General features: G+C 37.6%; 1 protein-coding gene across 2 annotated transcripts in view; it reads left to right on the top strand.

The window, feature by feature from the left end:
* The window catches only part of helz2a (helicase with zinc finger 2a), a 122073-nt gene that overhangs the window by 61629 nt on the left and 36731 nt on the right, over positions 1-23713 (top strand). For both annotated transcript variants that reach the window (XM_059980534.1, XM_059980535.1), the window contains exons 9-15: positions 4460-4535; positions 7363-10894; positions 13314-13399; positions 14762-14884; positions 16516-16674; positions 20790-20934; positions 23365-23481. In XM_059980534.1, coding sequence (XP_059836517.1) covers positions 4460-4535; positions 7363-10894; positions 13314-13399; positions 14762-14884; positions 16516-16674; positions 20790-20934; positions 23365-23481 — 4238 coding nt within the window. The remainder of the gene's footprint in view (positions 1-4459; positions 4536-7362; positions 10895-13313; positions 13400-14761; positions 14885-16515; positions 16675-20789; positions 20935-23364; positions 23482-23713) is intronic.

The following is a 23713-nucleotide window of genomic DNA, read 5'->3' as shown; positions in this document are numbered from 1 at the left end:
TTGATGTTCCCTGCATAGCAAAGGGAGCACCTGATGCATGTAGAAAACACAATCAGCTGACATCCTGGCTGAACTGAAACCACTTGTCTGGATTAATCATGGATAGGAAGCCCTGGTATGGTCCATGAGGATTTCTCAGTGTGAATGGTTGATGACCCATGCCTCTATCTTTGCATTCATGTGTTCTGTTGATGCATATTGCTGTTTCCTTGAATTAGATCTGATTAGATTAGATCTGTTCAAATGCTCATAACAATCATGTGGATAACTCTTACTCGGATGAGAGGCTGAAGACTTGTCATTTGTCTCTGACTTCAGATTTCAGACCAGCATCTTTTTTGTCTAGGAAAGGACTTGTGTGATGCCATGCAGAAAGATTCCAAGTAGTTGCACAAAATTAACTACAGTGAAAAGACTTCTCAGTCAAAATATATTTTTTAATCTGAAATTTACAACCAAAAAGGGAATCATTATTTTCTGTGTTTTTTTTAAACAGTATATGTTTCTCAAAGAAATGTAGCATAAAATGGATAAGGCTGAAGCTATTGCTGATTTTTGTGTTTAAACTTCAGAAGAGGACTTTCTGTATTCTCCTGTGTTCTGCATCAATATGACCTCCTGAAATCCCCAACATTGTACAAAACTCTTAAGTCAGATAATGGGCCATTCTATATCTATTGCTATATTTTGTATGGTTTAGTTAACATGTATTATACTGTATTATCAGAATCCAAATTATTCAATGCTCACTTAGAAGTCTGGCTTCTGACTGCTATCTATACTCTATGGATTGAAATAGCAATAGAATAAATTGACAAACATTTAACTTCTCTATCTATTATAATGTAGGGGAACATCCTGCAAAGAGGGACCTCTGTGAAAAGGCAAAATTAAAAATCACAGCTGTCTCCTTATCAGGCTTTCCTTGATCACGTTAAGTAAATATTTCCAGAATGTTGTCTGATGCAACGATTTCAGGCTCCATGTGAAACCGGGTCAAGTTCTGTTAAAATGCTCTAAGTTTGCCGACTTAGAGGGTCACGAATCAATTCTTCACTGTTTGAAAGACATAATTTACATTTTTTAAATTTTAACTTAGAATTTCAAAACAATATCTTTATTATATTGCTCTGTAAGTAACATGGTGAGATAATCCTACAATGAAGAATTTGCTAAACCATTAAGATCAGTGTGGAAATTTTTATTAGTCCAGCTACCTCAGGACATTTGCTTCTGCTGCACTTAATAAGGTTAATGAAATCTGGCCCCAGTGAGTTCAAAAGGACTGAGGGAAACTGAGGAGGTAGAATAGCTTGAGGCCTGGTGCCTGGCAAATAGCCTCTTCTTCAATGTCAGCAAGACGTAGAAGATTGTTAGCAGCTTCAGGAGAACTTGCATCATTCACACCCCTCGTTAGATCAGGGTCTCAGCTGTGGAAGCTGTGAGCAGTTACAAACTCCTGGGAGTGCACATCTCACATAACCTCACATGCTCCCTGAACACATTCTACACAATCAGGAAAGCTCACCAATGACTCTACTTTCTGAGGAGGCTGAAGTGAACTGGAGGATGCACATCTACACTCATGATAATTTACAGATATGCAGTAGAGAGAGCATCCTAACAAGCTGCATCACTGCATGGTACGGAAACGGCACTGCGATGGATAGCAAAGCTCTACAACAGGCAGTTAAAACTGCCCAACACATCAGCGGCACCAGTCTACCAGCCATTAAGGACTAATGTACAGAAAAGTACCAGAAAAGGGCCAGTTACATCATGAAGGATCCCACCCACCCTGGTCTTGAACTGTTTGTTTTGCTCCCATTGGGGATGAGCCATGTAGCATACAAACCAGGACCACCAGACTCAAAAACAGTTATTTTCCCCAGTCAACACCTCCAGCCATTAACTCATCCTCCACACCCCCAACTATCACTATTTTTATCATTTCCTGTCACTCACCTTGTGTACAGATGCTCCTGTGCCTAGTGATACCTCCTGGACATAGACTATAATCAATCGATGTATATAAGTTATCTCGTGTATTTATATTTATTGTGCTTTTTTTATTATTATTGTGCTTTACCTTGTGTATTCTCTGTGCTGCATTGGAGCTGAAGTAACATACATTCTCCTTTACACTCGTGTACTGGACATTACATTATATAATCTAGAATCTTGAGAAGCCATTGGGTTTCAATTAAGCATGGGAAGAGCGACCTTGGCAACTTCAACTGGAGCACAAAAATAGGAGCTCCACTGAGTTTTCAGAAAATGCAGAAACAAAAGCCATGGTTTATCAAATGAAGCAAGGGAACCGGTATGTTAAAGGGAGCAGAGGAACTGGGGCCTCGCTTTTCAGAAGCAGCACGGGAACTAGCATCCTAATGTTTTAAAGGGAGCACCAAATCAGTATCTTTTCAGTGTTAATCACGTGATGTGGTATTAGACTGTGCCTGATCTTTAGCTTGCAATCTGCATAGGGAAGCTATTTCCTGGCTGAAATTGTAAGCAGAAAATTGAGTACGAAATATAATATTAATGGTAAGACATTTGGCAGTGTGGAGGATCAGTGAGATTGTGGAGTCAATGCCTATAGGACACTCAAAGCTGCTGCGCAAGTTGACAGTGTTGTTAAGAAGGCGTATGACATGGGGGCCTTCATCAACCAATAGATTGAGTTCAAGAGCCATGAGTTAATGTTACAGCTATATAAGACCTTACTTAGATTCCATTTGGAGCACTGTGTTCAGTTCTGGTCACCTCATTACAGGAAGGGTGTGGATGCTCTACAGAAAGTACAAAGGAGATTTACAAGGATGTTGCCTGGATTGAGAAGTGTGCCTTATAAGTTGGCCTTTTCTCCTTGGAGCGATGGAGGATGAGAGGTGACCTGTCAGAGGTGTATAAGATGATGAGAGGTATTGATCGTGTAGATAGTCAGAGGCATTTTCCCAAGGCTGAAATGGCTAATATGAGGGGGCACAGTTTTAAGGTGCTTGGAAGTAAGTACAAGGGGGATGTCAGAGGTAAGTTTTTCCCCACAGAGTGGTCAGTGCGTGGAATGGACTGCTAGCGAAGGTAGTAGAGTCGGATACAATAAGTTCTTTTAAGAGACTCTTAGATAGGTGCATGGAGCTTAGAAAAATAGAGTGCTATGCGGTAGGGAAATCCTAGGCAGCATCTAGAGTAGGTTACATGGTCGGCACAACTTTGTGGGCCAAAGGGCCTGTAATGTGCTTTAGATTTTCTCTGTGCTGTGTTCTAAATGTACCCAAAAGAAGGAATTCAGCACAATAGCAGTCTTTAAAAGTTATTTACAAGTACAGTTGTAGGATTTTGGCATTTGAAGATGGAACATGTGAGCATAAATGTGGGTAAAAGTACTGGCAACCAAAACGTAAGCAGCTAATATTTTAAATACACTTCTATGTTCATAAATGTTATTTGGGTAGATTCCTGTGATTCAAGAATGCCTTTGGCAACATAAATTTAAATTGCCACGTAGTGAATTTATATTGATTAAGTGCATTTAGTTTCTGCTTCTGGATGATCAAGCTGGCAATCGTCTATTAAATTTTCTCTGGAGAAAAAGAGAGGGCAACACTTTGAACCTGAGCCATGGCTATTCCAAAAGCTGATAGTGCAAGAACAAACTGACAAACATACCTGAGATGTTAAGAGCCATTGGAGAAGAATAGAGAATGGTTGAAACAATCAGCATCGTATTCTTAGAACCTTCTGTACAATGATGGCTTAATATTATACCGATTTAATTAACATGGACAGCTGAACTCTGATTCCAAATTTATTGAACTAATAGAAAATAATATAATGCATGTATTGGAGGTGCCACTCAACTAGAATCTGCTGAGTACTGTGGAAATTCCTTCTAATTCCATCCCTACTCCCAACTCTGTCATTTAACTGTACTGCTGTTTGGCCTCTTTAATGCAAAATTATGTGGAATGTGTCAATAAGAGTCACCACCTCTGATTTGCTAGTCTTCAATCCATAACTCTCTGAAAAAGAATATCAAGTATTTAACTGAATCAGTTTGAACTTAATAGCTTTTTGTAACCCAAGGGGTGTAAGTTTATATGTAGTCACTTTTTAAAAAAATTAACTCCGATCTCTCTCAAGATGAACGTAGGAGGGAAGCGTCCTCGGATTAAACTTTAAGGGAAGTAAGAAGTCATTATGGTGTATAATGATCAATGTTGTTGTTCCATATTCACACTGAAGTGTCATTTTTCTTCTGATTTTGTCTGAAATATAAGGTCAAACGCCCATATCATAAACTTTGGTTCACTCTGAACACATAACTTGTATCAGTAACCTTCTGCTTATTCTACTCTTTGTAAAATCCAAAACTCTTTCTTTATATACGACCAGGCCTCAATTCTTTTGCAATGGTGCATTTGATTTAATATTTACCTTTAAAATTTTATTTCAGATTCGCTGCCTGAGACAGGAACTTAGATTACATAGATTCAAAGATGTTAATGTAGAGAACGTCTCCAATATTCAAGGTAAGTGCATTTACACCCAGTTGAACAACAAAGGAGTGTTTAATTTACTTTTAGTATTATATTCGGAATCTGTCTCTCCCAAAGGGAAACTGCTCCGTTTATACAATGAAGCTTTCTCACCAATAAGAATAGGAAGCAGTGTGGTTTTAAAAAAAACAGCTTTAAATTATTTAGGAAATAGAGATACCTGTGTCTCTGTGTTCAGTAACCTTATTCCATTATAGATAATGTTCTCTTCATACTTAAAGTATTTAAAATATTCCTCATTAAAGATTCATGAAAGCTACACAAAAGGAAAAATAACTGAAGGAGGATAAAAAGAATAGACTCCTCCAAATTCTATTGTATCAGATCTTTGTTTATAAAATACAAATATTTGTACTGATATTTATGAGTCAGTTCAATCAAGGATAAAATGTTGGTAAGATTATTTTTCAAGTTGTAAATGTAGGAACTGAGACAGATAGTTGGCTTACCAATTAATAGCAAATTTCAAATAATGGTGTAATAGCCTTAATGTTAAAAACGAACAGGATTCAAAACAATAATACATGGCTCTTTGCCAGTGTAAGTAGATTTTTTTAAAAATGGAGAAGAGGGTTAAATTGCTGCTCAAGTATGCCATGCCATTCAGTATAATCCAGACTGATCTGATCTTTGGCTTCATCTCCATTGTCCTGCCTAGGTTCTCAAAGACTTGATTCCCCTGTAATCCAGAATTATATCTCAGGCACAAAAATACTCGATAACTGAATGGCCACCACTCCACCCTCAAAACGAATACACACAGGACAGATAATTTTCAAAAGCAACCCCAGTATACTCTGATCAACCGCTGCAAACCCTCTCCCAAACACCTCACTCCCCAAAAAAAAAAATCTATTGAGCAGGATCTTCTTCCTTCTCCCATCCTTCACAGTAGCATCTAATCTACTTATGCAACCTTCTCTTGGGAACTTCTGATCATCTAGTCCTCAAGGTATTTCCACTTTTCACAGTGGCTGAAAATGAAGGAATGTTTAATGATACCCTGTGCCCTATTTGCAAAAGGAACCTTAGGCCCTGTACAATAAGTTTTGCTATTAAAGTTATTCTCATTATACATTGAAATATATAGAAAATTAATTTTCTTACATCTATTTCAATGCACTGTTATTCCTATTACTTTATGTGCCTTTTAAAAGTTGTTAATGCACCTGCCTCAACCACCTCTGGGAGCTCATTCCATATACAGAGCACACTCTGGGGGAAAAGATGCTACAATAAGTGTATGGGACACTGGAAAATTGTTGAATTTCCCCTTGGGGATGAATAAAGTATCTATCTATCTATCTATCTATCTTTTTCATTTCTATTACATCTCTTCCCTGTTACCTAAACCTCTGTCCTTTAGTTCTTGGCTCTCTGTCCTGGAGAGTAAAAGATGGTTGCTTTTCACTTATCTATGCCCCTTACAATTTTATGCACCTCAGTAAGATTATCCCTTAGCAAAAACCTTGAACTCAATATCAATAAGACCAAAGAACTGATTGTGGACTTCAGAAAGGATAAGACCAGGTAACACACGCCAATCGTCATAGAGGGATCAGAAGTTGAGATGAGCAATTTCAAGTTCCTGGGTGCTATTATCTCGGAGGACCTCACCTGGTCCCAAAATATCAGTGGAACTATAAAGAAGGCAAGACAGCAGCTATATTTCATTAGGGGTTTGAGGAGATTTGGTATGTCACCAAAACACTCTCAAATTTCTACAGATGTACAGTGGAGAGCATTTTAACTGGCTGCATCACTGGTGTGGTGGGGGCAACTGCACAGGATCGAAGTCAGCTGCAGAGAATTATATAATTAGCTAGCTCCATCATGGGCACTAACCTCCATATTATCCTGGTTATCTCCATGGAGCAGTGCCTCGTAGAGGCGGTGTCCATCATTAAGAATCTCTACCACCTAGAAATGCCCTCTTTTCATTGCTACCATTGGGAAGGAGGTACAGAAGCCCGAAAGCACACACTCAATGATCCAGGAACAGCCTTTTTCCCTCAACTCTCCAATTTCTAAATGGGCATTGAATTAATGAACACTACCTCACTACTTTTTGATTACATATTTTTTGTACTATTTACAAACACGAGTAAAAAATCTTTACATTACGTCTCCATCTGAATGTGCAATGTGCAAATTATAGTAATTTGTAATTAATATTATGTACAGTAAGATATACAACAGAACAGTCAATATAGCTTAGAAATACAGTTGTGTCAGTGTGAGTTAATCAGTCTGATGGCCTGGTGGAAGAAGCTGTCCAGAGCCTGTTGGTCCTGGCTTTTATGCTGCAGTACCATTTCCCAGATGGTAGCAGCTGTAACAGTTTGTGGTTGGGGTGACTCAGGTCCCCAATGATCCTTCAGGCCCTTTTTATGCACCTGTCTCTGTAAATGTTCTGAATAGGGGGAAATTCACATCCACAGATGGGCTGGGCTGTCTGCACCACTCTCTGCAGAGTCCTGCAATTGAGGGAAGTAAGGTTCCCATACCAGGCAGTGCTACAACCAGTCAGGATGCTCTTAATTGATTACACTTGCTTATACTCAGTGATAAGTAACCTACAAAATATTTTCTAACATTATTTTGGTGATAATGTTTTACTTAACTTTGGCTTGAAGGTCAGTCATTTGACATTTGTGGGAAAGTATTGTCATGTTTCTGAAACCTCTTCCACTATTCAGTAAAGCATTGCCTTTTCTGATGAATACTTGACTCTATTTTTCACAGAGGTGAGAAGCGACAGCTTTATTGGAGGTAATTTTTTGTTTTGTTTTTTCACCAGGAAGGCAGTTCAGAGTGATGATCATCTGTACAGTGCATACTCGTGAAAGCAGTATCTCTTCAAAGGGAGCTGGTTTAGAGTTTTTCAGTCAACCCAGGGTTTTGAACACAGCCATGACACGGGCTCAATCTCTTGTAATAGTTGTTGGCAATGCTTTGGCTCTTTGCTCTTTTGGAAACTGCAGAAAAATTTGGAAGAAGTATATACAGGAGTCCATTGACAATGAAAGCATTTACCCCGAGGATCTGTCAATGGAGCAGATTAAACAAGCCATTGATGACACTGAATACTGGGCTCCTAGAGATGAAGATGAAAGTGACAGTGACTCAGAAAAAGGCCTTGACCCAATACTGCAAGAACTTCTGGATGAGAGCAAGAACGTGACATTAACCCTAACAGAGGAGGGATTTGTAGATTTTGTTACAGGTGAGGTTAACGAACAGGAACATACGAGTAGTGAAGTGTCCTTTCAATCCTCTCAGAAGAGGAACAATGTACAGTACACAGATTATCCAAAGGAAGTCCTGCAATCACTGCTGTTATCTGATCCTTATAAATATAAGCAATGTGAAATAGTCATGGAAAAGTTTTACAAAGGCTATGCCATCGTTCTCGATGATCCTCAGGGTATACACATTAAAATAGAAGGTCGAGCTAATTGTGGAAAATCATTTCCCGGTGACCAGGTTTTGGTTGAAGTTCTTTCACTGAGGTCTGAGGAAGGCGACATTCCTGATGTAAGTGGAAAGGTTGTTGGCGTTTTGAAAACAGGTGACCTGCCACGAACCTTTGTCTGCAGAGTTGATGAATATGATTCACAAGTCATGGTTCCTATCAACAAATGTGTTACAAAAATCTACACACCATGGCATAAGAGGATTTGCAACAAAATCCCTATTCGCAGAGCCAATAAAGATAGATGCTATGAGACAGTAAGAACTATAAACCTTACTGAAGAAATAAGAAGAGATAAGTTCTTTGTTGTTGAAATAATATGTTGGCGAGAAAGTTTTTACCTTCCTCTAGGAATTGTTACTAAGGTTCTCCCTGCAGCAGTAACCATGGATCGTGGAATGGAAGTACTGAACTTAGAATATCAAGTTAATGACAGCTTTCCAAATGAAATTACCAAAGAGCTGAAGCTGCTCAGTCAGGAATCTAAAAAACTTAATGACAATCGAAAGGATTGCCGGAACTACTTTACATTTACAGTGGATCCAGTGGATTCCAAGGATCTTGATGATGCTATTAGTGTGAGAGATTTAGATGAATACTATGAAATAGGTGTTCACATCACAGATGTAACAAGCTTTGTGCCAAAAGGTAGTTTTTTAGATGCTGAGGCTCAGAGACGTGGACTTACTTACTATCCTCCTACAGGAGATCCAATTCACATGCTTCCTCCAACGCTGAGCCAAAAACTCTGCAGCCTTCTCCCTGGAGAAGATCGCAAGGTCATCTCTTTGTTTGTTCAGGTACAAAAAAGTACAGATATAGTTGTAAAAGCAAACTTTTCACTTTCTGTCATTCAGTCCAATAGGAAACTTACTTATGAAGAAGCAGAGGATATTATCGAACATTTTAGTGGAAGTGAATTGAGATTTGGTACTTTGGAGGACTCAGTTGCAGTAGCCTTTCACTTTGCCAGAATTCACCGAAAGTACAGACTTCAAGATGGTTATTACTATGAAAAGCCTGATGAACATAGACAACTAGGAAAGAGAAGGCCCCATCAGATGATTGAAGAACTCATGATCATGATGAATAGCTTTGTTGCTGAATTCTTGACCAATAAGATGAAAACAATGAATGTAACTCCAGTGAGATGCCAAGGTGCTCCTGCTCATCAGCAAATGGTAAATCTAAAGCAAAAGTATAAAGACTTGGTTTGCCTTTCCATTCATCTCTCTCATCTAATGGCTGCTGGACCAAGTTCTCAATCTCCATCTTTTAACGAATTCCAAATCTTGTCGTCTTTATGGGATTGTCTGATAAAAGCGGCAAAGGATACTGAAATTCACAAGCTGATAGATTTCATTGCCACAGATGACATCCACCCAAATCTTGCACCGATATCATTAGAGCTGAGAAAACTTATGCTCAAAGCCTTCACTATTCGATCTAACTCAACATTACTTTCAAAACAGGGTCATTATTCTCTTCACGTTGAATCTTATACTTGGGCCACATCACCAATTCGGCGGTATCTAGATATAGTTATTCAACGTCTCCTTTCTCAAGTTTTACGCAAGGCAGATATTCAATACACCAGACAGGAAATTGACAAATTTTGCATTGACTTCAATAGGAAAAAAAGGAAGGCTTCAAGCTATGAAAAAATAGCTGACAGTCTTTACTTAGCAACTCAGTTTCAAAATCAAGGTCTGAAAAAACTGGCATTTGCTGTCAATGTTGAACCATTGTCAAGGCACTTTGGTGTTCTGTTCGCTTTGAACTCTGATGCTCTTTCAGAGGCCCACTGCATAAACTACAGAACCCTGCAGCTGGTGGATCAACCTGCATTTAATGAGGAATCTAAAACAATGAAATTGATGTGGAGGAAAAGAATCTACAGTTTAGAAACTTCAAGAAAAACTTTCTTTCCACCGGGCCAATTCAGCAATCCATATGTCCGAAGGATTAATAGTAGCACATGGCAGGAGCTTTTAAAAGCAGTCAAATCAGATGAATTTTCCAAGGTAGCTGCTCTTGTCTTGGAGGAGAACAAACGTTGTCGATCTGATGTGATGAAAGAGCATTTTGGCAAGATAGAAGTAAGCAAGTGTCAACCTTCACATTATGTAACAATTTCTATGGAAGTGAAAAATGGTGAAGCGTTGCAAATACAGCTGACTAAAGGAATAAACAATGGGTTCTTGGTACCAGCTGTGCAATTGTTTAGTGTAACTCCAGTGTTTGAGATTTGTGTGGAACATGCAGAAAATCCTGTTACCTGCTTTTCAGAGTATGCTTCACAGTCAACCCAAAAAAACTACAATGATATAAAGGCATATCAAGCTGTCTGGGGACCACTGTGTGCAATGGAATCTGCATCAAGTGCTGTGGCTGAGAATGAAGTTATAGTCATTTATGGTGTTAAGATAGCTTGGAAAAACAAAAATATGCATGGTAAAATTCTGTATGGCTCTTTCACTATTTCCAAAGAAAATTGTAAAAATTGGGCCATTGAAAGTGCACTGGCCAAGTGCTATTTGTGTCTCCGGTGTAGGTGCTTGAAGCAAAATGTGGCAAATGATCTGACCAAAAATGAAGAGCCTCTTTACCAAATTATGAGGAAACCCGATGCGCCAGAAAATTCTTCAGAACTAAATATTGACCCTACCAGTTACACTTGGGTGGCGCATGCTGTGACTAATGTATTTTCCAATGATGGTCCGAAACCTGATAGAGAAACCAACTTGAGGACAGATTTTACTGTACACCAAATGCCCATGGACACCATCCCTAAGGAAATATTTCAGGAGGATACAAGATTCATTGTGGAAATAATCCCAAAGCAACTTCCTGAAATGTAAGTATGGTGACTGCAAAATTATAATATAAAGCTATGTGTAATTTTGTAGTAGTTTATAGGGATTTGAACTCTAGATTCGGAATCTACCAGACTTAGCATCAACCATCTCAAACCAAGTTTATTGATTTTATTTTCCTGATTCTCCCTAAATATTAGAAAATAATGACTCAAAATCAGTCCTTCTCCTATGGTTGACAAAGTAAGTACAACCTCAAACAATATTCTATGTTAGTAGGTGAAATAGATCTTTATCCTAAAAATAATATTTCTCTGTAAAATATATAATCAGTTTCAATTATTCAATTTGTTCCTCAGAGATATAGCAAATTTTTTACATGTTTGCTGAACTATGTCTTTACTGTCATTCAGCTGGTTCATGAACTCATCACTTACGTAAAAGATTGTCATATGAACTAAACAAAGTGAAAGACAAATGTCTTTCATAAATGTCCCTGTAGTTTTGGTGTTAATCTTTTAAATTATTTTTGATGGTGATCAGTTAACTTCAATTATGTTTATAATTTGCAGTGTGGCCTGTCTTATCATTTGTATTTTGTTATCAGACAAATATATCCTCTGTTGCTGTTGTTTATCTGATGGAGTGGCATATTGTATCACCAAAAGGCTACCTGATATCTTTTTATTTTAATAGTTTTTCAAAAGGTATATATTCACTGTAGGGAAATCGTGGGAATACTCTCTTTCTGTTTATAGTGTTGGATGCTCCAAGTTTTAAGAGATAAGATACATAAGTTTTGAAAACTTAATTATGCATTTTAATAGTGTTTTCTAAGTCTTGGCTTCAACTCAGAGTCCCAGAATAGGGCACATGGAAAGTAGCTTGGTGGATGTTTATTGCATACATTACGACTGACCTTCTAAAGACAAGTTGTACTTTAGAATTTGTCCCAGAGTGAGATGTGTTGTAGGCTGACAATTACTGTGAAGACATAATAATTCTTATTATGGAATTATTTAAGTGTTAGTGACAAATTAGTAATGGCTTGTGGGGCAGGTAAGGGAAACTCTGGTGTGATGGACAGGAGTATTTCCAGTTCAGGAAGTGAGTTACTGAGTTGTATTCTCAGAGATGATGTCTTCACAATAATTATCAGAGTACATTTGCTAATTAAAGGTTGCTATTTTCTTTACTGTTCTTGTTCAGTAATAATCTGCTAGAGGATTCCAAGTACATTACAATGAAGCCATAGAAAGCCTGCTTTGTAACTAGGATTTTGGACATTGTATGATTAGATGGTTGAACCTACCCCAAGTCCATTTCATGAAAGTGTTAAACTAGACACAGTTTGAAGATCTCAGTGACTGCCACCATCGAAAATCCTGTAGGGTTTCAGTACATTGCCTATTGGTTCTTTCTGTGCTATTGCTTAAAGATGGACTAGATAGGTCCCTAATTTGGACTACAGTCACATTTATGTGGTTGCCTTAATGGAATAAAAGCAAATAAATATTGTTTCACAAAACATTATCAAAATAAATTGACAGCAAGTTTGGTATGAAATTAGAACAAATTTGGTATGGAATTAGAACCAAATTTTTGTTCAGACATAGATTTTAGGTGTTTCAAAAGAGGAGAGAAAAGGAAAAGCAAAACTGTTGAAGAAAGCTTTTACAGAATTATGGCCTGGGCCACTGAAACCATGACTGGCAATTGTGTAGCAAATAAAACTAGGGATGTACAAGACGCCAAAATTGAAGGATTTCAAGATCATCAATTATCAAACAAAGCTGTCTTATACTGCATTTATATTCCAGTACATTGAAAGCGACTATAAATGTATCGAAGAGGAGAAATTTTGATTCATGAAGATATTCTTAATTAGTTTTCTATTGCTGCCACTGAGGTTTCTAGTAGTTATCAAGTACCAAGGACAAAATATAAAACAATTATTTTCTTCCAATATGGCAACCCCATCACTGTTTGCAGTCTTGGTTTTGGAAGTTCAACCAACATTCAGAATATGATATATATTCCAAAAACTGGACCATATATTGATGTTTATACACTATTCTCTGTTTAAGAATCATCTTGGTTAGGTCTAAAGCAATGAAACATCTTATCAATGTAATGAATTTCTATCTTCTATCTGCTGTCTTGCCCAGTTACTGTACATGCCAACCAGAATTGCTTCTTCTCATCTAAAGTTCGATTTGGGACTAGAAAAATATCTGAAACCTTTTGGTATTTTTTAGCTGTATGTTTATTTTTAAAAAAGGGTATAAGAACTGGGCAGTTGTGACTGATCTAGAAAAAAATTATCAAAAATAGTTGCAAATAATGGAAACCTAAGATAAAATATGAATTTGATAGACTGTGTAAAAGGAAGTGCAAAGATTACGATGGTACTCTTCACTTGACGTAGTCAATCCCTGTATCTTCTCTTTAAATTTTCAGACGTAAGGAGGAGGCTGTTCGGAAACTTGCTGATGCATCACCACTTGCTCAGAGTATAGCACTGGCTCAGCAGATGCCTATTAGAAGTAAGAACATATAAAATATAAGATACGTAGACACCATTATTTTAGAACATTGATAAAGAGTTTAATAAATATATCATTTTACTGGTTTGTGACATTCAGAACTCAATGAATTGCTAGCATTTCATAGACAATACAATTCAAAAACCCGTGAACCATCTGTCTATTCCAGTGCACCGTGTAGATGATGTGACTTTCACGTTCTGTGTGTGTTGAAGAAATCACCTAATGGTGAATGAATATTAGTTTCTGTGTATTAATTGCTATTTAATTTTATATCTTAGAAGTGAAACACTTGATATCAAAGGTCCTTAGTATGCGTTTTCCTTTGGCAATGCAATTTCATACACGAATTGTTAACCTCAAGTAAGAAATCCCATATTGTATTAATTGACAACAAACTGCTTAAACCTGCTACAAATGGACCTAAATTTACTTTAACTTGAAAGACAAAATATAGTTTACATTGCAATAAAGTGTCATTTAATGCACCATTTACTGAATAGGATTAATAAATATATTAGACTGTAGGATTCAATCTGATTCTGCCATCTCTGAAGTTTAAGCAAACATTGTATTTTGTGATCATGATAATCTTTCATTATTACAGCTACACTTTGCTTTTGGCATCTAATATTAGATATACAAAAGGCTGGAGGAACTCAATCAGGCAGCATTCTGGAGAAGGGAATAATCAGATGACTTTTAGTCTGAGGCCCGATATGTCGACTGTTTATTCTTCTCCATAGATGCTGCCTGACCTGCTGAGCTCCTCCAGCATTTTGTATGTGTTACTGTGGATTCCCAGCCTCTGCCGAATCTCTTGTGCTTAACATTAAATATCTTCAATGTTTATTTCTTTTTCAATCTGAACTCTTGCTTCTCCTATTCTCTTGTAACTGTCTGACCAATCTTAGGTGCCAAACTGGATTGTTGTTTTGAAGGTTTTAATCAGATTTTCATGATTAATCTCCTATCATGAATTTGCTAACCCTGTTTACCTGGACAAACTACTCGATAATACTAAACCACCACTACTTTATTTATTTCCTATCAGTCACCTTATTAAACAGCCTGGCATCACTCTATAGACGTATAGTCTATCTATGTATATTGTATAAGTTATTTTATGTATTTATATTTATTGTGTTTTTATGTGGTGCATCAGATCTGGAGGAAAATTTATTTCATTTTTCTTATACTTGTGTACAGGAAATTGCATTAAACAATCTTGAAAAAGTATTAATAAAATATGCTAATTCCAATAACACTTTTGGATATTTATCTTGCACCTACATTTCTACTTTATCATTGAGTATTGATCATTATTGATTAACACGTGCCTATTGGAAACAATTGTTCTAGGGCTACAAAAAAACAAGCAGAAATGCTACAATATTCCTAGGCTACCAAAGCTCAACCCGAGCCAAGAAAATGCAGTTCGTTGTGCTCTTCAAAGTCCCTTTACACTTATTCAAGGCCCGCCAGGTAAGAAGGCTTCTTAACTTATTTAACAGGGTTGAGGAATCAAGAACTTAAGGCATATTTTAAGGTAAGAGAGATTTAATCAAAACTTTTGAGGCCACATTTTTACACAAGGGTATGACCCTATGAACACTGTAGGTCTGTATGGTCCAGTTTCCTGGATAAAAAGGTTTACGTTTGAAAATTTGAGAACAAAAAACTTGGATAATAGAGCAAAGATTTTTAATAATCTGCAGAGAAACTTAATAACTGAAAAGAATCAGAAGGGATATTAGGGAACAAAAATACTTGAAAAACTGCATGAGATAAAACAGTAATGCATGTAATGTTTTAGCATTGCTGCTTCATCACAAAGAATTTTACTCAGCTAATGATGTTTTGTAACTTTGTTTTGCATTTTAACAAAAATTATCAAAATATTAGATTATGATATGCCATGTATCATTACATTTGAATAGATAGATGAAATGTAATTGAAAGTCAAGGTTGATACATTTTGTCCTTGCATGCACTGGCCACACTTACATGCAGAGAAGTGTGGTTGCCCATAATTATCATTCATGGATGTGTGATTAGTATCATTCCTGGACCATTTACGTGGGACATCATGATGCCTCTTAAGCCAATTTCATTATTGTGTGAGACATCCTTTAAGTAATTTATCATTCAGCACTCCCTCAGGCCCCCTTCCCTTGGATATAAACCATATCCTTCCCTCAAACTGGGACAAGCACTTGATTCTCTGACCTGCTGACAAAGCCATCCCTGTACCCTTTTACTTACTAATATTCCGTCTTAAGTCTGATCGGCAGCCTAGTCAAATAACTCATTTTAATTCCTGAGTGTTAATCAGAACTTCTCCTTACCAGCTTTGTCAACTCCTATCCTAATCAGAATTAGGTTTTTCATCATTGACATATGTTGGCAAATTTGTTGTTTTGTAGCAGCAGTAAGCTGAAAAACATAACGGATGTTGTAAGTTACAAGAAATATTGTACTGTCTCAGTACTTTTATATTTTTATGTGCTGTAACACTTTTTAATCACACATTTTGTAAATAACAGTATTCTTTGCATTTCTGGTTAGATGCTAACTGCATTTCATCGGCTTTGTATCTGTACTCGGCACAATGACAATAAAGTTGAATCTAATCTCAGATAAATAATAATGCAAAGAGGAATGGTGAGGTAATGTTTACGAGTACATGGACCACTCAGAAATCTGATGAGAGAAGGGGTTGTATTCCCTTACTTTGTGCTATCTGTAGCATTTCCCAGTACTGACCATATCCTGAACAACTTTGCCCCCACTCCACTCCACTCCCACTCATCCCCAATTACACCCCTTTACCAACTGGCAGCAACCCTCTACACTTCCAAACTCAACATTGATTGACTGACAGTTAGTCAGTAGCTGTGGGCCTGTACGTGCATTGATCAATTTCTAGGCAAGTTTTACTCCTAAAATGGAAAACACTTTGGCTTTAAATGAGTCTTTCTGCCTGGCTAGTACTGATAGCTGAAAATGTGCTCATTGATATTGCGATGTGTTCATTTCTGAACTGTGTATGAAGATTCACCCCTTTGTTTCTTAAAGCAAGTTTCTTAATTCATACTGATAACCTTTTTATACAGGAACAGGAAAAACTATGGTTGGAGTTCATATCGTATATTGGTTCCATAAAATGAATCTGGAGCTTAATCCACCTATTGGCCCAGCAGGACCAGATGGGCACAATAAAAACTATATACTGTACTGTGGACCTTCCAACAAATCCGTCAATGTTGTTGCCGGTAAAGTTAAATCATATCACTAAATTTATAGTAACTTAGAAATTTGGTCCTTGTTTTTTAAAGGGGGAGGCAGGTAAATTTTTGAAAGATCAGGGGATTAATGTCTCTGGGGAACTGGCACAGGAGAGTGTTTGAGGGCTTGGACAGGTCAGCCCTGGTCATAGTGAGTGACAGGGCAGACTTGAGGGACTGTGCGACCTCCTCCTGCTTATACTTTCAACTGAAACAAAAGTTGCTGGAAAACCTCACCAGGTCAGGCAGTGAAAAACAGACAGTATTTTGGGTCTGTGATCCTTTTTCTGATTTCCAACACCTGCAATTTTTTTTGATTTCCTGCTCCTATTTCTGGTGTCCTTGGACTGCAGAGTTCACCAGTTTTCTTCAGGACTCTCCTTCTACTTTACACATAAATGCATAGCAGGTCTTGGACACATCCAGTGAATCCAGGAATGAATACTCCTTCAATGCCTTTCAATGATACATGTACGCACCACATTATCTAAAGATGGATAACTACTGCAGAAGAAGGTCTTCATGGTGTCCATGAGGTCACCTATGGTACAATTTATAGGGACCCGCTAAAGCAGATTCCAGTTCAGTGCTGGGACCCTTCCTGTCTCCTTCCCAAGCGACCATTTCATCACCATTACATTAGCCTTCATTCCTCTACCTCCACCTATTGAAGTTTGCAATAATGCAGCATTGTGATTGAAAGGTAACAGTAATTGCCATTAATACTTTTTGAAATGTGCGTGTATGAATGTGCAGCTACTTCTATGTGCACTCATGGAGTACAAAGATACACAGACTGACAGACACATGCACGTACAGGTGCAGTTTTTTTGTAGGATTCAGCTTAGAATTGAAGACATTTCTCAGTGCTGCCTTTTGATAGCCTTAGTTTCTCAGATGATATGCAATTTTGTAATAATTTAAGTTAATCTTTCATGCCTTCCTCTACTCATAAAGATGGATAAGCAATGTTGATAAGCATATTAATTTTCTATTTTACATAGTTTTTCATCATCAAGCTATTAAAAACTATAGCTTAGGAGATCTTGAGCAACACATAAATGAGGCAAGGTCTTGATGAAGGGTCTCACTTCAAAATGTCGACTGTTTATTTGCCGCCATCGATGGTGCCTGACCTGCTGATTTCCTCCAGCATTCTGAGTGTGTTACTCAACATTTCCAGCATCTGCAATTTCCTATGACTGAGTTTAAAAAAGACTCTCCTAAATTCTGTTTAGAACATCTCTTTAATTCTCCCTCCGCCAAATAATCCTGATGAAATAATGGAAGGATTTTACTTCCAAACTCCATTATCCTTAGCAAGCTGACCAACTATAAAATAAGGAATAAATTGCTTCATTGTGTTCTATTATGTCCTTAGTTGTGCAGAAGGACTTAACACCGTTATTTATTTCAGAAATGCAATATAGGTTGTTGTATAAGAAAATGAAGCAAATCAAAAAACAAAATATTTCATCCTACGAACAGAAGATGAATAAAAGCTCAAACCATCTGATACTCGGTACCATTCGTAAACCAAGAAAAATTAGTTAAGACATAAGAACTCATCTTTCTTTCCCTCCTGGTCTCTTATAATCATTTACATCGAACAAGACAAGCAGAGGGAATCTCAATTGAACTTGTTATCTCAGGGCAGCATCCACAAGTTGCAATACTCCAAAACTACTGGATTAAATGCACAGCCTATGCCTTCCGTTAAATAAGTGTTGTGCTGTGAAGCGATCACTTTAAGTTACAAAGAAAAAAATATTACCACTTTTTCAAAATAACAGTTTTCATTATATAATCAGAAAACAAAGAACATAGGGAACCTACAGCATGATACAGGCCCTTCAGCCCACAAAGCTGTGCCGTACATGTCCTTACCTTAGAAATTACTAGGCTTACCCATAGCCTTCTATTTTCCTAAGTTCCGTGTATCTATCCAGGAGTCTCTTAAAAGACACTATCATTTCCACCTCCACCACCGTCGCTGGCAGCCCATTCCACGCACTCACCACTCGCTGCATGAAAAACTTAAAACTTACCCCTGACATCTCCTCTGTACCTACTTCCAAGCACCTTAAAACTATGTCCTCTCATGCTAGCCATTTCAGCCCTGTCAAAAAGACTCTGACTATCCACACGATCAAAGTCTCTCATTATCTTGTACACCTCTATCAGGTCACCTCTCATCCTCCGTCGTTCCAAGAAGAAAAGGCCGAGTTCACTTGACCTATTCTCGTAAAGCATGCTCCCCAATCCAGGCAACATTCTTGTAAATCTCATCTGCACCCTTTCTATGGTTTCCACATCCTTCCTGCAGTGAGGCAACCAGAATTGAGCACAGTACTCCTAGCTGGGTCTGACCAGGTTCCTATATAGCTGCAACATTACCTCTCAGCTCTTAAATTCAGTCCTATGACTGATGAAGGCCATTGAATGCCTTAACCACAGAATCAACTTGTGTAGCAGCTTTGAGTGTCCTATGGACTCGGACCCCAAGATCCCTCTGATCCACACTGCCAAGAGACTTGCCATTAAAGCTATATTCTGCCATCATATTTGACCTATCAAAATGAACCACCTCACACTTACCTTGGTTGAACTCCATCTACCGCTTCTCAGTCCAGTTTTGCATCCTTTAAATGCCCCGCTGTAACCTCTGACAGCTCTTCACACTATCCACAACACCCCCCAACCTTTGTGTCATCAGCATATTTACTAACCCATCCCTACACGTCCTCATCCAGGTAATTTATAAAAATCACCAAGAGTAGGGCGTCCCAGAACAGATCCCTGAGGCACACCACTGGTCACCGGCCTCCATGCAGAATATGATCCATCTACAACCACACTTTGCCTTCTGTGGGCAAGCCAGTTCTGGATCCACAAAGCAAGGTCCCCTTGGACATTTGATAAGGTACCCCATGCCTCCTTACTTTCTCAATAAGCCTTGCATGGGGTACCTTATCAAATGCCTTGCTAAAATCCATATACATTACATCTACTGCTCTACCTTCATCAATGTGTTTAGTCACATCCTCAAACAATTCAATCAGGCTCATAAGACATGACCTGCCTTTGACAAAGCCATGCTGACTATTCCTAATCATATTATGCCTCTCTGATTGTTCATAAATCCTACCTCTCCGGATCTTCTCCATCAACTTATCAGCCACTGAAGTAAGACTCACTGGTCTATAATTTCCTGGGCCATCCCAACTCCCTTTTTTGAATAAGGGTACAACATCCGCAACCCTCCAATCCTCCGGATTCTCTCCCGTCCTCATTGATGATGCAAAGATCATTGCCAGAGGCTCAGCAATTTCCTCCCTCGCTTCCCACAGTAATCTGGGGTACATCCCATCTGGTCCCGGTAACTAATCTAACTTGATGCTTTACAAAAGCTCTAGCACATCCTCTTCCTTAATATCTACATGTTCAAGCTTTTCAGTCTACTGTAAGTCATCCCTACAATCGCCAAGATCCTTTTCTGTTTTTAATACTGAATATTCTTTAAGTACCTCTGCTATCTCCTCTGGTTCCATACACACTTTTCCACTGTTAATCAAAATAACTTTAGAGCTGTATTTCCCAATGAATAATTTTAGAGCTGTATTTCTCAAAAAGGAAATTCATTGCATAATCTCATGCAACCATCAAAGGGCGATGCTATTTGTCCCATTAATGTGAATGGTATCAAATAGAATGTGTTTTATGGTGTTAAATGATAATTTATATTATTATAAGTGCAGGTGTGCAGTATCTTGAATGTGTTCGTAACACTTTGTTTTTTACAAGATGAAAGATTGAATAAATTATTAAAAATGTTGTGCTGACATTTGTGAAAATTGTGAAGAATGTCATACTGATATTGGCCAACAGGAATAGGACTGAAGGTGGTCAATTTTATTTCACAATGACTGTACAGTCATCAAATAGAGGAGGGCTTTATTGCCACCTCTTCAAATAGCATGAAATGGAATATTTAAATTAATGATATCAGAATGTCAAGATGATCAGTAGCTTTCAGATGTATACAAATATTTAATTGTTAACAACATGAACCTGCAAAATACTTATATCTGTGCTTTATATAGAATACCTCCTGGAGCTGAAAGCAGAGCTGAAACCACTCCGTGTTTACAGTGAGCAAGTGGAGATAATGGATTTTCCATATCAAGGCAGCAACCTGTTGATCTCAAAGAGATCCCTGAGAGAAGCAAAACCAAAACCTGAACTGAAGTGAATATTCCTCTTGCAATTTCAATAATTCTTAATTACATGTTATTCTTAATTACATGTTATTGCCTGCAGTGCAGTTTTAGAAGTTATGAAACATCAAATTTTACATGCAAAAATTGTATACAATTCCATGGTCACTTTAAAATCGGAAAGGCATTGAGAAGGTACACAAGTACACAAACGATGATGTTGTGCATTTATTCTTCAAGCTAAGTTACCACTGCAGAGGAAATGCCTGCCTCATGGCAATGATGGAGCCAAAATAAAATTTTGTCCATCCTTGTTGAATTACAATTGTTTCTTGCTGGAAGGCACTTCTAGGTTATTCCCTAAATTGTGATCTCTCGACTAGCAACATAGAATTATAGAATGATACAACATGAGAGGCTATCTGCCTGCCATTACATTGCCACCTCTTTGAAACTGTTCACCAATTAGTCTAGTTCTCTGCTTTCTTCCTGCTGTCCTGAAAAAAAGATCCCCAATTCCAATTACTTTTTAAACATGCTATTGAGGTTGCTTTTACTCCCTTCTCAGGAAATGGACTTCAGCATTTAAAGGATTTTGTCAACATCTGGTTCTTTTGCCATTTATCTTACTTCCATGTTTTCTGGTTCGTGACCTTTCTGAACACAAATTTTATCCTAGATTTTTCATCATTTTGAACGTTCTTTTCAAATTGCTTTTCAGCTTCTCTCCTCTAAGGAGGAGCACACCAGCCACACTACTCAATTAAAATTCTTTTGAAGTCGGTTGTCTTCCAGGAGTCTCAGAGTTTGAGCACTGTAGTTAAGCTAAATTTATTTTGTTAATGTATGTATCTTTTTTTTTATCCACCTTGGACAAATGAATTCCCTATGAAAACAGAGTTAATGTTTTGGTTTGAAGATCCAGTTTTGACAAATGCTGCAAATTATTTCATATATCAGGCTCTTCAGTTGAAAAAGGAGGCAGGTGACAGAGTGGTGGAACAAGTTCATGGGCCCATTCCTGTTTCTATTCCTATGGTTAAGCTTCCTACCTTATTTTCATTCATGTAAATGTTGAAAAATTAGGCCAGTTGTTTATAGATGTGTTCCTGTCTCTGAGATGGTACGATAGCTCTTAAGTTAATCGTTTGTTAAAATTTCCAACACATCTATGTTGCACTGGAGATCCAAGTTCTCTTGACATCATGGTCAAATGATTCCATATTTGTGATTTTGCCTTCAGCGACTGGAACCTGGTCTAGCTGGGTTCCCCTCCTGCTGCTGCAATCACATTAATTACAGTTTAAATTATTCTGAGTTTAATTGTTGGCCATGGAATGAACAGACTAATATTGTTATTTGTGATCTATGCGGGAAAAAAACATGGTAATCAGTTAGTTAATTGAAGAAGGTGTTATTTCCTGGCATTTACTTGTGACACTGAATGATGTTGAGTACTAGTAATGAATTGATCATGCTGTCAGATCTGATCATTGTAAATCAGTCCTTTGCTAATTAGTTTTCATAAAAGCTTTATCTTGGCAAAAACTCAATAGGTTCTGGTCACATTTTATCTATTACACACCTAGCTGGAAATTCCTTGTCAAATGGAGAAGGGTTACAGGTGTGACTAGGTGGGCACCTCAGGCAGGTCTAAAGTAACCTAGGGCTGTGATGGGCAGAAATTTCTTTGGTTGCTTGTACTACATAATTAAATATACTAGTAGCTGCATGTTGCACTCAATTTTCACTTCCTTTGGGAGTGGAATATAATGTGCAATTCACAGATACACAATACTAGTTGTAATTGTACAAAAATATATGTTTAGGAGATTGATGCTGGGATTTAACTGAGGAATGTCACATGAATAGATATAATGAGCACTGGATGCTTAAATGATTAAAAATGAAAGTATACAGTATATTTTACCTCATTTAATTTATAAATGTTACTTTATGTTAAAAATTTAAAAAAAAAACACAGAAAAGACAGGAGCTACTCAGCTCTCCAGACTGCATTTCTGGAAAAGAAATAAAGTTAGTTCTTCAGGTGTGGTATCTGTGGTCAGAACTTTATTATGTTATGTGACTTGCTCTTCTGTTCTATTTCATTGTGTTCTGTATTAGAAACTTCAAAATGTCAAAGTAATACGATGCACACCCTTCAAAATGATCAGCAATTCCTTACAGTATTTCTGGTTTGGATGTTGTTTTTAAACATGACATTTAGAGTTCATTGTTGTCAGTTATTTCTTTAAAATTTACTACATCTTCATTCCTGATCTCCTAAACCAAATCTTAGGTCAGGCTTTAAGACTGTGAAAATCACTTTGTTGTACTATGCTCTGATTGTAAGGGCATTATAGAAGAAACCATTATGAATTAAGAAGTTGCATGTGAAAGAATAATCTCTGTTTGAAGTTAAAAATATAACTGACTCCAGTGTATTTCTTTGGTGCAGGCCAATAACCCTACATTACAGAATCCGACAGCCTTCAAATCCTTATGCAAATAGAATAAAAGAGTTTGATGTCAAGTTTCAAACTGAAGCAGAAGTGACAGAGGATGAAATAAGAGAGTAAGTCAGAAGAAGCAATGCTTTATCTGTCAAATCTGTTTTCAACTTTAGTATTTTAGTATTGTTTTCATTGATGGCTGTTACTTGCTTTGAGGATATAGGTCTTGGCAAAGACCATCCTCAATAAAGAGTCTACTCACCTTTCCTTGGCATTGTCATCACCAAGTGGCTTGCTATTATTATCCTAGTGGCGAGTGTTTAGCAGAAACTCCGTTATATCCACCACGCTGTA

This window comes from Hypanus sabinus, chromosome 9 (assembly GCF_030144855.1).
Source record: "Hypanus sabinus isolate sHypSab1 chromosome 9, sHypSab1.hap1, whole genome shotgun sequence".
Lineage (NCBI taxonomy): Eukaryota > Metazoa > Chordata > Chondrichthyes > Myliobatiformes > Dasyatidae > Hypanus > Hypanus sabinus.
This window is presented reverse-complemented; position numbering and strand designations above follow the sequence as displayed.